The sequence below is a fragment of the Typopeltis vanoorti genome, chromosome 3, assembly GCF_054136105.1.
Source record: "Typopeltis vanoorti isolate ZY-2024b chromosome 3, IOZ_Tvanoo_1.0, whole genome shotgun sequence".
NCBI lineage: Eukaryota > Metazoa > Arthropoda > Arachnida > Uropygi > Thelyphonidae > Typopeltis > Typopeltis vanoorti.
In genome coordinates this window covers 93711583-93726472 of record NC_143551.1, presented here as the reverse complement: position 1 = coordinate 93726472, position 14890 = coordinate 93711583, and the positions used below count along the sequence as shown (strand labels likewise).

General features: G+C 36.3%; 1 protein-coding gene across 10 annotated transcripts in view; it reads right to left on the bottom strand.

Moving 5' to 3' along the window:
• The window catches only part of LOC150108392 (uncharacterized), a 628716-nt gene that overhangs the window by 395335 nt on the left and 218491 nt on the right, over positions 1–14890 (bottom strand). For 9 of the 10 annotated variants that reach the window (XM_090415800.1, XM_090415806.1, XM_090415807.1 and 6 more), the window contains one exon: positions 5770–5931. The exons of the other annotated variant lie outside the window; for it this stretch is intronic. In XM_090415800.1, coding sequence (XP_090271926.1) covers positions 5770–5931 — 162 coding nt within the window. The remainder of the gene's footprint in view (positions 1–5769; positions 5932–14890) is intronic. 10 annotated transcript variants of the gene reach the window in all.

Genomic DNA, 14890 nt, shown 5'->3' with positions numbered 1-14890 from the left:
GTTGGTGCATAAGCTGACAATGTTATGATTGGGATGATCTAGTCAGGCATCTATAATTCACAATATATCAGCTAGGTTTCGTTAGACATTCTCCATTGGTTCTGATTCACAAGGAAAGAGCAGGGATCTTCAACCTTTCAGAAAGTGCAGGCCGCATTAAAAATTTCAATGAAGCTCGTGGGCCACTAAGCTATACTGTGATATATAGAATTGTAAGATGCTTTCCAGATTCACAAGGAACACTGTGCATTTGATACTTTACATAAAATCCTATAAAAATAAACAAACTCAGCTAAGAGCGTAGGTAGGAGTCGGGTTCATGATAAATAAATACAATCAATCATCCATTGCTCCTTTTTGAAGCAACAGGCTCTCTAACTGACTCACACCAAATCCATTTATATGCAATTCATCACTTTTGTACATTCCATCCTTCCCTCAAATGCATCCCACACATTTAAAAACTCCCCTCTCTTCTCCACACACACACACACACACATACACACAGCTCCACTAAGATGCCATTTATGATCCTGCTCTCTGTCTCCTTCCCTGTCAACTCATCATTAATCATACCTTGGCAACACACTGACTGCCTTTCTAACCGCACTGTTAACTCTTTTTTTTTTTCTCAACACCCACCTGATATAAATCCTCACATTCTCTTTATGTCCAACTAAGTCATTTGTTCCAACAACCACCACCAACTCAATTGCTCATTTGCTTCTCATATCTAATGCATCAATTGTTCTCCTAATTCTCCCTCCTGGAAAACACATTTTATGGAATCTCTCATTTACCATACTTCTAATAATAGAATCTTCATATTGCTATTATCAAGTCATTCATCACCTCCTTTTCTCTGCTTTCCTTCATTCTAACCTTTTGCACTCTTTCATTCTTATTCACCAAACTTCTCATCTCACTATGCATATTTTTGATTTTACTTCTCATTCTGATCAACTCATTTTTAAGTCTTCCATCCTGGCAATTACATTACCTGTCAGTCTATCATTTGTTTCTTTTGTTTCCTCATTCCAACTTTCCTTTGCTTCCACAGTGCCACTTACTTTCATTCTTCACCTATACTTTCTTTCACTTCTGTAGTCTTGCTCATTTCCATTTCATGATTTACACAATCAGTTGCTCCTGCAGTTACACGATTCATACGATCATTTGCTCTTGCAGTTATGCACTCTTTCATTCCAACAGCCAATTTTTGCATTTACTGATAACTCATTGACCAGCAAAATATCCCACTTTTGACATATCCATATCCGCTCTTGTCTCCTGTTCAGTATCTCCACAAATACATTCTCCACATTCTTCCATGTATACACACTGCATTCATGACCATGAACCATTCTTAAAAAGACCATGATTTAGGCAATGAGCGACATGCAGATCTTGTTTTTAACCATCATTTTGTCGTTGTTCACTACAAGCTTCAAAAAATAGTAAAAATTTCGATTTCAAACACGAAAAGATCCACAATCATCTAATGTTATAATCAGTTATGCTAATGTATGAAAAATAAACAAACTACACCAAAACACAAATCAAAATTGCTACTTTACTACAAAAATAAAAATTTTCTTTTCAACAGTGGCCTTTCACTGAGTGGCAATCTAGCGCCTTCTGGTTGATATGGTTGTCATGTGGGATGAATACAGTAAATTAGAAATAAATGTTTCAGTATTTGAACATTTGATAAATTGAACTGAATTGACCTAATGAATTTAAATCAATGTAACTTTTGTTACATCTGTTACTCATAATATTCAGCTTAAAACAGCTTTTTGCTACATGGTTCCCATGATATTTTTCCATAGTTCATAATAGAATTCATTTCTATAGCAGTTTTTCTATAACATGCATCTACTGAATTTGCTGTATATAACAATTTAATACAAATTGATCCATACACAGAATATAAATAAAATACCAAACAATCTTCACAACATTCCCAATATGTGATCATGCCTTTCCAAGTATATTGAAAATGTCACCTCTCTTCTAGGGTAATTCAGACCATAACTTCAAGCAAATTCCTATTCATCCTTATGTCTTATTCATGATTAGACTATAATTTCTCTTCTAAACCAAATAACCTGAATCAATGAAATAATTATTACTGAAATTAGCACTCTCGTCTCTAATTCTCCTTAAAATCTCTATCAGTTATTCAAATCTTAGTTCTCCAAGAGGTGTAGCACATCATGCTTGAGACCAAAACTTCAACAATTTTCTATGCCCTATATAGACACATCAACAAAGGCAAATTTGATTTTGAAAATATCGTAAGCAAAAAATTCATACATTGTGTAATGCACTTTCTAGTCCACAATTAAAACCACTGGTTACACCATCATTCCTGCAATACTTTCATCTGTCTCTCTCACAAGTTGTGATTATTACTGAAATATTTCTTAAAAAATAGTTCCCATGATATTCCCCCCCCCCCCCCAAGGATTCCTCTTGTTGTGACAAGGGGAATCCTTATATGGGCTTTCTCAATTGAAGGTAAGTTAGCTGATCTCATACGGAGGTAGCAAGGTTTTTTACTAACAGAAACTTGAGTTTTTCATTCCACGTACAGACAAATCAGCCTTCAGACCACACACAATTTATAGACAAAAAATACTGTCATTGGTGATGATGGGTGGCAGATGTTATTGATGGTAGTTGTGTCATAGAAGGAAAATTAAGTAGTAGTGGAGAGAATGAGATATATTTAGTGAAGTAGAGTAGAGTAGAGTAGAGTAGAGTAGAGCACCCTCCTGCGATGAGTCCTTGAACTCCCTGGAGGTGACATGTAATAATAATAATTTTTTTTTTTCTTCATTTCATGAATTAATGAAATTCATGAAATGAAATGAAAACTAAAGCATAACCTACTTTACCCAACACATCTCATCTTGCCTTGATTTTTTGAACAAAAAAACATAATACAGAACCATAATATGAAACAAAACCTTGTAAGACAACAAATAGAACTGTTTAAGCTAAGAAAGAAAAAAAAAAAGTGCCACTGCATTGCTCAACATATATAGCATTAGTTTTGTTTTTCTGAGAAGGATATGATGTCGGGAATAGAATAAGAAAGATATAAAATTTTCAGGAAGGATAGAAATGTGAAAAGAGGAGGGGGAGAGTGCTTGCAGATAATGATTGCAGATAAATTGTGCCTGAAAAGTGCCGAAGTTGATAGTGCATGCACAGATTTTGAATCTATGTTGTGTTGAAATAAACAGGTTAGTATATCTGTTAGGATGCTGTTATAGGCTAGGTAATGCAGAGAATACCGACTGTGAAATATTTAGGCAAATTAGTTGGGCATGTAAAAAGAATGTGATCCTGATGAGAGACTTTAATTACAGGAATATAGAATAGAAGGAGGAGATATTGTATGGGAACAAGGACAGCAAGTTTGTGGAATTTCTGAGAGATAATTATCTTAAGCAGCATGTGATTGAAGCAACTAGAGGCTTTAATGTTTTGGATTTGGTGATAACTTCACAAGATGTAGTTCTTAATGAAGTGTTAACAGTGCTGCTGGTTGGTGAGAGTGATCATGAGGTACTTGTTTGGGAAGTGATAAAACAAGAAAAGGTTACTGCCAAAAATGGATATGTGTGAAAGTATAAAGCAGGTGATTATGGGAAGCTCTGTAGTTAGTTAGCATCAGTACATTGGGTAGATGAGCTGAGCAGAAAAGATGTTGACAATGCATGGAAACTCACAAGGTAGTATCTGACAAAAGCAATGTATAACTGCATACCAAGGGTTAAGCAAGTAAACAAAGTAAGAGTGAAATGGATGAACAGTGAAACCAAGCAAGCTGTGCTGGAAAAGAAAATGTTATGGAGAAGGTACAAGACAGTTGGTGCTGATCGGATAAATGAAGAGTATAAAGTGCAGGCTAGAAAAATGACGAGCATGGTAAAGAAAGAAAAGGTGCAGTATGAGAGGAGATTGGCTGGTCAGACCACAGTTAGCTCAAGAGAATTTTTCCACAATATGGCAAGCAAGAGGAAGAATAATTATGGCAGATTAACACAGGTGGATAGCCATAGCAGCAGAATAATAACTGCAAAGGATATAGTGGAATTATTGAACGAGCACTTTATTGGTGTATATAACATTGGTGTAAATGATGCCATGCAATATATAGAAGAGAGGTAAGTATTAGGAGAATTGGAAGGGAAAGAATAGGAGGTGTATCATATGTTGGATGGGTTAGATATAAATAAGGCTGTGGGAATGGATGATGCATCACCATATATTCTTATGGAATGTGCATCACAGTTGGCTATGTCCTTGACCTGGTTATTTAATGAAAGTCTTACAGTGGATAGGGTTTCTAAGGAGTGGAAAGAAGAGAAAATAATATCACTCCACAAGCATGGCTCCAGACATTTCCAATCATAGATCAGTTTGTATAACTGCAATAGTGGTGAAGGGGTTGGAGAGATTGGTTAGGAATAGACTACAGGATTGGGTTGATGGACAGCATGGATTTGTAAAGGGTGGGTCCTGTTTTAGTAATTTACTTGCAATTTATGATAAGATAAGGAAGAATCATATACAGTGATATTCTTGGACTTTGCAAAAGAGTTTGACAGATTAGCACATGATAAGTTGGTGTATAAGCTGCAAAGGATGGGAACAGATAGTATATTGGTTAGATGGATCAGAGATTGGCTCTTGAACGATAACAGCAGGTTGTGTATGATGCCAGTGGCATGTCCCAGGGTTCTGTTCTTGGACTCCTGTTGATTAACTTGATTGTAAATGATATATCATGCAGACTAACTGAGGATCTTCAGTTGTTTGCTGATGATGCAAAGTTGGGAAGAATTATAAGTAGCACTGCTGACATTAATTCCCTTTAGGAAGATTTGAATAGACATTTTACTTGGACAAAGGAGTGGGGTTGTAGTTTTAATATCAATAAGTGCAAGGTGTTGCATTTTAGAGTGCAGAAATATAAAGCTGTGTACTATATCGATGGTGCCATACTGCGGGAAGTGGATGAGATTAGAGATTAGTGAGGGGTTGACAGTAGACTGAGGTTTAGAAGGCATATTGCTAGTGTTGCAAAGGCTGCACATCATTGTGCTGCTATGATAAGAAGTACTCTAACATATAGGGATAAGGAAGTGGTTATGCCACTGTATAAAGCACTGGTCAGACTACACTTGGACTACTGTGCTCAAATCTGGTCACCTGGTTTTCAATGTGATGCAGAGACATTGGTGAGGGTCCAGAGATGAGTGACTAAGACAATATCAGGACTTTGGACTGCTGGCTATGGAGAGAGGTTAAAAAAATGTGGATTGCAAAGTTTGATGGATAGGAGGAAAAGAGGTGACATGATAGAGACATTTAAGTTACTGAGAGAATTTTATTGGATTAATCCAGATGGGATAATAAAAAGAGTAGAAGGAGAGAGGGAAAGAACAAGAAGTCATTCCTGGAAGTTATGTAAAAGTGTGGTGAAGAGGGGGGTGTGAAGAGCAAAACTCATTAATGCAAGGAGTGTTAAGGATTTTAACATTCTATATGATAAATATGTTGTAAGTTGAATGAACCTCCCACGATCAGTCTGCCTACTCCATGGAGGGCATAATAATAATAATAAAACTAACTGGAGCACTTTTATAAATTATTTATAAAAGTACGAATTATTTATAAAACAATTCACAGTAGCAATAGTTTATAAGTATTGAATAAAAAAATAAAATTATTTATGTAATTTTATGATACCTTCACAATTATGAGTAGTAGGATTTCTTCTATATCCTGGAGGACAAGTATTTGCTGACAGTCCTGAATGAAGTCTTCTACAAGTGTAATTTCCATTAGTGTTGATACACATTTGGTATTCCTTATTACAGTTATCTAAACTCTCAGCACACTCATCTATGTCTTGAAAAAATTAAAAAAAGCAAGATAAGAAAGAAAAACTGCAAATTGTATAATAAGAATTTTAAAAAAGTCAAGTTCAAGCTAGTATAAAATAACAAACACCGATGTTTAATTTTAAAATACAGCCAGATATTAGCTAGTTTCCTTTGTAGCAGCACTGCACACGTCAATCAGATAAATCTTAATTTTGAGTAAATATTCGTGATATCACCGACCAATATTGATGGCATTTTCATTACCTTAGACTATGCAGTTCGGTGTACTTGTTTACTTGTGAATTTTATTATGCAATATTGTTGAAAAAGCATTCCAAATGCCAACAAAGAGTATGAAACACAAGGTGGAAAACACTTGGACATTCAATGATTTTAATGAGGGTTTGCTTCAATCAGAGGCATAGTTAGGGAGGGGCAGAGGAGGGTGGTCCGCCCCGGGATGCATTTTGAACCTTTCTGAACTTTTGCAATTAATTCTAAAATACAGTCTCGAGACCTCATTTCCAGATATTGTAATACTACTGCAAATTTTCCTTACAATTGCTGTAACTGTTGCTAGTTGTGAGAGGAGTTTTTCTAAATAAAACTGATTAAGAATTACCTACATTACTATGAAATAGACTTCGCCAATATCATCGATGATTTTGCTAACAGAAAAAGAAGAAAAATAACATTTCAGAATGTTGAAATTAAAGTTTTACTTCAAAAATAAACATAGTGTTTTAATTTATTTCCCTATACATCATTTTTCTAGTAGTAAGACTTATACGTTGGTTAGACATAACTGGTAATTAATTTACGGAATTAACAACGCATATAAAGTATATTAATTAAAGATAACTTTAATGAATCACTTCTATATTTCGGCAATGTCACATTGCCATCTTCAGGAACATAAAGATATGGTATGTGCACTAAGGAACTAACAAAGCAAATGAGGAAGAAAGTAAGAAACTAATTTTGTTCCTAAAGTCCTAATTTATGTTCCTGAAGATGGCAATGTGACATTGCCGAAATATAGAAGTGATTCATTAAAGTTATCTTTAATTAATATACTTTATATGCGTTGTTAATTCCGTAAATTAATTACCAGTTACCAGTTATACGTCATTTTGACTTTTTGTAGTCTTTTTGGTGTGTATTGAGAGGGGCAGCAAACTCAGGGACCACCCCCGCATGGCAAAAGCTCTAGCTACACCACTGGCTTCAATATAGTGTGCGTTCAACGAACACACTAAATACAGTGAATGGTTCGTGTAGTTCAAAAATGGGATGGGAAGGGGGAGCAGAGAGACAGAGAGAGACTGTCAGAAATGTTTCATGAGTGAGTGTAAGAAATGTGAATCACTTTGAAAGTGAGAAATGAAGTAACTAATATGGGTGGGATCAGTGGAACTATCATTAGATCCAGGAATGAGCTGCTGTGTTTGTATACAAATGTTTGAAGTGTAAGAAACAAGGCAAATGAAATGGTTGCATTAATTGAGTCTGTTCACCTCAAAATTGTTGGAATAAGTGAGACATGGTTGGATGAGGATGATATCTTGACAGGAATAGAGATGGAAGGGTATGATGTGCTTTGTGAGGATAGAAAGGGTAAAAAGGGAGGGGGGGGTGCTGTTGATGATAGAGAAGAAATTATGTCCATACAAAGTAGAGATGCAAGAGGGAAATAGTGCCAGTAGTTTGAGGCAGTATGGTGTGAGATAGAATGAATAGAATGAAATACTTGGTTGGATGTTGTTATACACCTGGTAATGTTAATGGTAGTGATTATGAAATGTATAATCAAATTAGCCAAGAAAATAAGCAAAAGGGTGATTTTAATTATGACAATATAGAATGGGATGATGAGATAGCAACTGGAAGTAAAGAAAACGAGTTTCTTGAGTTTTTGAGGGACAACTACCTCAGGCAGTGTGTAACAGAGGGTGCATGAGGATTGAGGGTCTTGGATTTGATCATCTCATCTCAACTTATCATCAAGAAGTGAAAATGAAGATACTGAAATGCATGTATGTGAATACTAGAAGTGTCAGAAACAAAGAAGAGTGTTTGGCATTGGTCAGCTCAACTAGGCCACAAATTATTGGTATCAGCAAGACCAGTTTGACAGAGATTGATGTAGTTACAAGAACAGAATGGAAGGGAGATTTTATTTTCAGAGGAAATAAAGAGAATACAGCAGGAGGAGGAAGAAGAGAACTTCAAGCAATGAAAATAGAAGTATAGGAGGATTTTAGATCTAAAGGAAATGGTTCATTTGAGGCTATCTGAGATAAGACAGGGGCCAATAGGACAAATATATTGGCTGCTGCTGCTATAGACCTGGGAATCTAGAGGAAGATGTGGATACCATGCATCAACAGATTAGCACAATGAGTGCAGGCTGAGCAATTATCATGGGAGATATAGACTTTAACTAGGGAGATATAGATTGGATATACATCATCATCATCATCAAATTCCTGCCATGTACCCTCAAGGGGTGTACAGGATATGATAGTACTACATGAAAAAAATTACATCATTATTAATTTCCTATCTACAATTTTCCTCCAAATCAGTCTGTTACTTGTCAACACTCCAATATTATCAGATCTTATATTTCTATCGTCTAAAGCACTTTGTACCGTATCAATCCACCTATATCTTGGTCTTCCTCTCGGTCGTTTTCCTGCCAACCTGGCAGAGAACACTTGTTTTGCTAATCTTTCCTCGCCCATTCTGTTTAAGTGACCATACCACCTGAGATTAGCTCTGCTAATGCATTCCTGGATGCTGACAATGTCAAGTTCTTTCCTAATATCCTCGTTTTTAATATGATACTGCCATTGATGCCATCTGTTCACGCCTACAATCTTTCTCAGGACTCTCATATCTGTGGTCTCTAGTCTTTGGTCAAGTGTTTTACTTCTGACCCAGCTCTCAGATCCATAAGTTAAAACTGGTTTGAACTGTCTTGTATACAGCTAATTTAGTGTTCTGACTAATTTCTCTCTTATTCCATATGAATTTATTCAATTGACTTCACACCATACCAGCTTTGCTAATTCAGTTGTCTATTTCTATATTTAATTTACCCTCTTCAGTAAAAATCGTGCCTAAATAGCTGAAATGTTTTACTTGTTCCACAGGTTCTCCATTCACAACACAGTTGACATTTTCAATGATTCTGCCTATTTTCATTGTCTTTGTCTTTTTATTGCTGACCTTCATACCACATCTATTACAAGAGCTATTCAATTTAGTCAGAGAATCTTGCAGACTTGTAGCAGATTTATTTAGAAGTATAACATCATCCGCATAAAGCAAAGAGCTGACATTAACATCTCCAATTTTGATATCATGTTTAATACCACTTTCCTTCATAATGTGATCCATATAGATAATGAATAACCGAGGGGATAATGTACATCCTTGTCTCACACCAGATTTAACATTAAACCATCTTCCTGTACTTCCTTCAATTCTAACTGCTGACTTACAACTCAAATAAAGACTAAGTATTGCTTGATATAATGTCCCACTGACACCATATAACTGCAGCGTATTGAATAGCTTCTCTCTTGGCACCTTGTCATATGCCTTTTCCAGATCGACAAAACTTAAATACAGATCTTTGTTATATTCCCATGCTTTCTCGACTATTTGTCGTAAAGTGAAGATCTGATCCTGACAGCCTCTATTTGGCCTGAATCCAGCTTGTTTTTCACCAAGCTTTTCTTCCACAATTCTTCTCAACCGTTTCTCAAGTATACTTGCATAGATCTTGCCAGGAACACTCAGTAGGGAAATACCTCTGTAATTCTCACATGCAGTTTTATTTCCCTTTTTATATATGGGTACTATGAGAGCTCTACTCCAATCATCGGGAATTCATCCCTCTATCCAGGCTTTCTGAACTATGCAGTGCAGCCACTGTAAGACTCTTATACCACCATACTTCAGCATTTCTGGTCGAATATCATCTACTCCTGCTGCCTTTCCACATTTCAAGCCTTTGATGGCTTTTTTTTTACTTCAAGTATGGATATGTATTCCTGACTGCATGCCTGGTCAGTGTTTTTTACCACTGTGCTGTCATCACTGCTTGTTTCATTTAGCAGTTTTTCAAAGTAATTACTCCATACTTCAAGGATATCTTTTTCTCCCGTTTTCATGTCACCTTTATCATCTCTAATTCCTTTTATAGCACTCTTTCCTCCATTCTTAAGCTTCTTCAACAACCTCCAGAATATTTTGCCACCTTCTTGATATTTATTTTCTATATTCTTGCCAAAGTCCTCCCATGACTTTTGTTTAGCTAGTTTTACACAGTGTTTAGCATTCTTGCATTTGTTTCTATATTCTCTAAGAGCACAAGCTGACTTATTTGACAGGAACTTTTGGTATGCTTTCTTCTTTTCCTTCACTGCCTCTTTAACCTCCTGTGTCCACCAGGGAGTTCTGATTTTTTTATCATTACAAACAACCTCACCACATGCCTCTCTGGCAGAATCAATCAATGTTTTCTTCAGAGTTTGCCACTGAATCTCCAAGGTTTGATTCCTGTTCTCAAACTCTTTCATTTTTCCTTCAATAATCTTTGTGTATTTTAGTCTACAGCTCACATCTGAGAGCTGCTCAACTTTTATTCGCTTTAAAACTTTCTAACATGTTATTCTTTTCAATATGAAATTCAATTTTATCCTGCTCAAGACTAAATAGTGATCACTTCCAATTTCAAATCCTCTGTACACTCTGGTGTCCTGCACCAGGGAAAAAACATCACTATCAACAATAACATAGTCAATGAGACTTTTCTTATTCCTAGCCTCTTCTCTCCATGGGAATTTGTGCACATTTTTATGTTGGAACATGGTGTTAGTAATAACCAGTCCATGTCCTGAGCAGAAGTCCAACAGATATTTGCCATTATTATTAGCTTTGCTCTTTTCTCCAAATTTTCCCAAAACATTTTTGTATGTCTCACAATCATTTCCTACTCTACTATTTAGATCCCCAACAAGGACCAACTTTTCATTTTTCACTGTGTCAGTTGCTTTTTCTAAAGCCAAAAAATTCCTCCACTTCTACCTTAGTAGAACCTTCTGTGGGACCATAGGCACAAATAAGTCTAATTGTCCAGTTCCCCATTCTCATATTTGCCCACATTACTCTACTTGAGACTGACTGCCATTCAAGAAGATTAGCCTCGTATTTTGTGTTGAATACTATGGCTACTCCTTCTTTTCCTTGATTGTCATTGCCTGAATATAACAGTTTGTATTTATTGCTCAGAAAGATCTCACCAGTTTTGGTCTTTTTTGTTTCAGTCACCCCTATTATGTCGATCTGGTACTTATCTAATTCCTCAGCTAGCTCCATTTCTTTGCCATTCAGGCTTCTTACGTTGATAGTACCGATCTTTAACTCTGGTGATGTTGAGTTGGGGTTTATTTTCAGATTTGTTCCAGTAGCTGACTTTTCGCTGTTCGCCCTGGTTCCCTGGCGAAAACAACGGGGGCCTTGTTTAACCGGGCGACACCCCAGCCGGCATGAAATTTTGTCATGTTGTACCATCATTCTATATTTTGGTTCAACCAATAAGAATACAATTTGGTCGGCTAAATCCCAAATTGCCAGCGCATCCTCGTCCGTTCAGTATCCAAGTAGATACCCAACAGGGTGCACCACGAGAAGGTGAGGATTGGACATTAGGTCAGAAGCCCTGGTCGGTTCTCCGCATTCCTTTAAAGGCTATGTGGAGGTCTCCTCTCAGTTATACAGCTTTGACCCTTAAGCACCCCTAGATTGGATATACTAAATGTATAAATGGAATTTATACATTTAGTAAGAGATAATTACCCAACTCTCTCTCCATTACATGAAACATCATGTGATGGAGGGAGTCAGGAGTTTGAGAATGCTGGATTTGGTGACAGCATAGAAAGATCTATCAATAATCATAAGCAACTCTATCTCTGATTGGGGGAAAGTGACCACGTATTCTTGTTTAGGGAGTATGCTGAACATGTGGAATTCTCAGTCAAGAACAGATTGATGTGAAGCAAGCTACAAAGCTGGTGATTTTGACAAACTTAGGTGGTTGCTTGGAGTAGTGCCATGATATAATGATATAAAAAGCTATAAGGAAAGAATGTTAGTAGTGCATGGAAATGATCAGGGATTGTTTGAGAGAGGAAGTACTGGACTGCATACCAAAGCTCAGGAAGATAAACTGAGACAGAATTAAATGAATGAATAGTGACACAAAGCAGAGGCTGCAAAAAAAAAAAAAAAAAAAAAAACAGCACTGTGGTGGAGGGAATATAAGCCAAAAGATGACTAGCATGCTTATTAGCAATACAAAGTGCAGGCAAGCAGAGCGATTAGTATGATAATGATTGGTTAGTTTATGGTTTATTGGTGCAAAGCATACTGTGCCATAGCAAGTATGGTAATGAAGACTACATCAGATTATGAAAGAGAAAATTAGCTAAGCAGGCCAAAGTAAATTAAGAAGAGTTTTTTTACCATGTAGTAAGTTAAAAGAAAGAATGATTATGGAAAGATAACTTTACTCAGAGCCAATGGTAGGAAAGTGACAGAAGTAGAAGAAAATGTTGACCTAATAAGTGATTACTTTTCAAGAGTGTATCATCCAGATGTAGATTTTGTAGCTACTGATGTGAGAATTGATGCAGACGAACTAGATGTGTTCAGAATATTAAAAATAATGTGCATATAGAAGTAGGCTTGGATGGCATATCAGGCCATGTGCTATGAGAATGTGCAAGAGAACTGACAGTGTCTCTGGAAAAGTTGTTTAATCTAAGTCTCGGTTCTAGCAAGGTTCCAAGGGAGTGGAAAGACAGTAAGATAGTTGTATTACATAAAGCTGGTTCCAAGACAGAAGTAGCTAATTACAGACCAATTAGTATCTCAGAAGTGGCAGTTAAAGTTTTAGAAAAGTTGATTGAAGATAAAATTCAGGAAATGGGTGGATAGGAATATAATACTCTATAGTGGGTAGCATGGGCTTTGTAAAAGGCAGGTCCTGCCTTAGTAAATTTACTCACATTTTATAATAGAGCGACAGCAGAATTAGATAAGGGGAAATAGCTACATCATGATACTGCTGGAATGTGCAAAGGTTTTTTTGACAGAATATTGCACAGAAAACTATTACATAAGTTGAGGCATATATGGGAATGAATATGAAGCTGATAGTGTGGATAGGGCTGACAGATAGAGAGTATATGGTGGAGTGGAATCAAGGTGAATGAGAGTGCCAAGTGGAGTAGCTCAAGGGTCTGTACTAGGGCAGCTACTCTTTAATTTGTGTATTAATAATATAGGGAATGATTTAAGGGGAGATGTCTCAATGTTTGTTGACAAGGCAAAACTGGAGAGAGAACAGTTGATAAAGGTGATGTAGGTATCCTGCAGAATGATTTAAATAAAATGGCAGCACTGTCAAAGGGAAATTGTGTCAAATTAATGTTGAAAATGTAAGTTAAAAGACTGCATACTTTGTTTCATATTGATTTTTAATGAATTACAGGAAATTAATGAAACTAGGGATTTGAGGATGATAATGGTCAGAGATTTGACGTTTGGAGAGCATATTGCAAAAATTGGTAAAATATCTCGATGGATTACTGAGATATTGAAGAACTCATTGATAAGATAAGGAGCTTATTATCCCTCTTTAAACAAAAGAGGGATAATAACCTCCCTAATAATCCTCCTTTTTGTTCTATTTGTTTTTTAATCTGAAGAAAAACATGAAAATGTTGTATGAACTAATTATTAAATACTAATTTCTTATCAAGAAAAAAAAAAAAGCTGCATGTTGTACTTGCCAGACACAAAGAATTCTAAGTTATTTCTAATGGGAAAAAAAATGTCCACAAAACAAAGCCGGCCTGGTTGGCCGAGTGGTTAGTGTATCCCTCTCCAGCCAAAAGGCTGTGGATTCAAATTCCACCATGGGCATGGCTGTTTGTGATTGACTGTGAAAATACTAGTGGTGGTGTGTTGGGTGGTAGATGATGTGGTTTGGTGGACTGAATGGTGAAGACGGAGAGTTGTAGAGTAGGTGCCCTCCCTCGACTGGTCTAGGACTCCCTGAAGGTGTCAAGTAATAATAATAATAAAAACTATCCATGTTGATGTTAAGATTAATAACTTAGAATTGCCACATAGTTATTTACGTCTAACAGTTCTATCCTTTTTGATACTGAAATTTCTTGTTTAAGCTTGTCAAGTTAAGTTAATTTAACAAGGACCAAAGGAATGGTTTGCTATGGTGGATAGTTGGCTATAGTGAATTTCCTTTGGAATGGCGTTGTGTCAATGAGGCTTTGGTCAAGACTTTTCTTTTTTTTTTTTTTTTTTTTTTTTTTTTGTTAATTATAGTGAATCATGTTGAAAGATTTCCACTTGGTTATACTATAAATTAAAGATGCCAAGAAATTATATTCTTGGCTTAATCCTTTATCCAAGCAAACAAAGTTTCCGCCTGATGTAACTTCAGGACTGGGCAACTAGTATCTAGAGGCTGACTTCACATCACTTGCCTTAGTATCCCATAATACAAAGCACATATCCTTATGGACATGTATAATGCTATGCATTATGGGAAGTGTCACTACCCAAGCTAGTTTCGACCTTTATTGAGGTCTCATCAGTGGAATTTTCTTATTTGTTATCTTCTCCAAAAGACAAACTCTCACCACTGATGCTATCTGGAGTATACATGGCACTTTGTATACTCCTTGTAACCATCCATCTTATCAAACCACACATATCTGGTTCCGCACAACATGAAGTCGAAAATGCCAACCACAGGATCCAATGGCAATACACCAAGCTACTACATCGATCTATATATAAACATGAGCATTTGTATAAAGAAAGTGCTGAAACCTTACAGCACAGATCCAATCTTAACCATAACAACTGTCTCACTATCT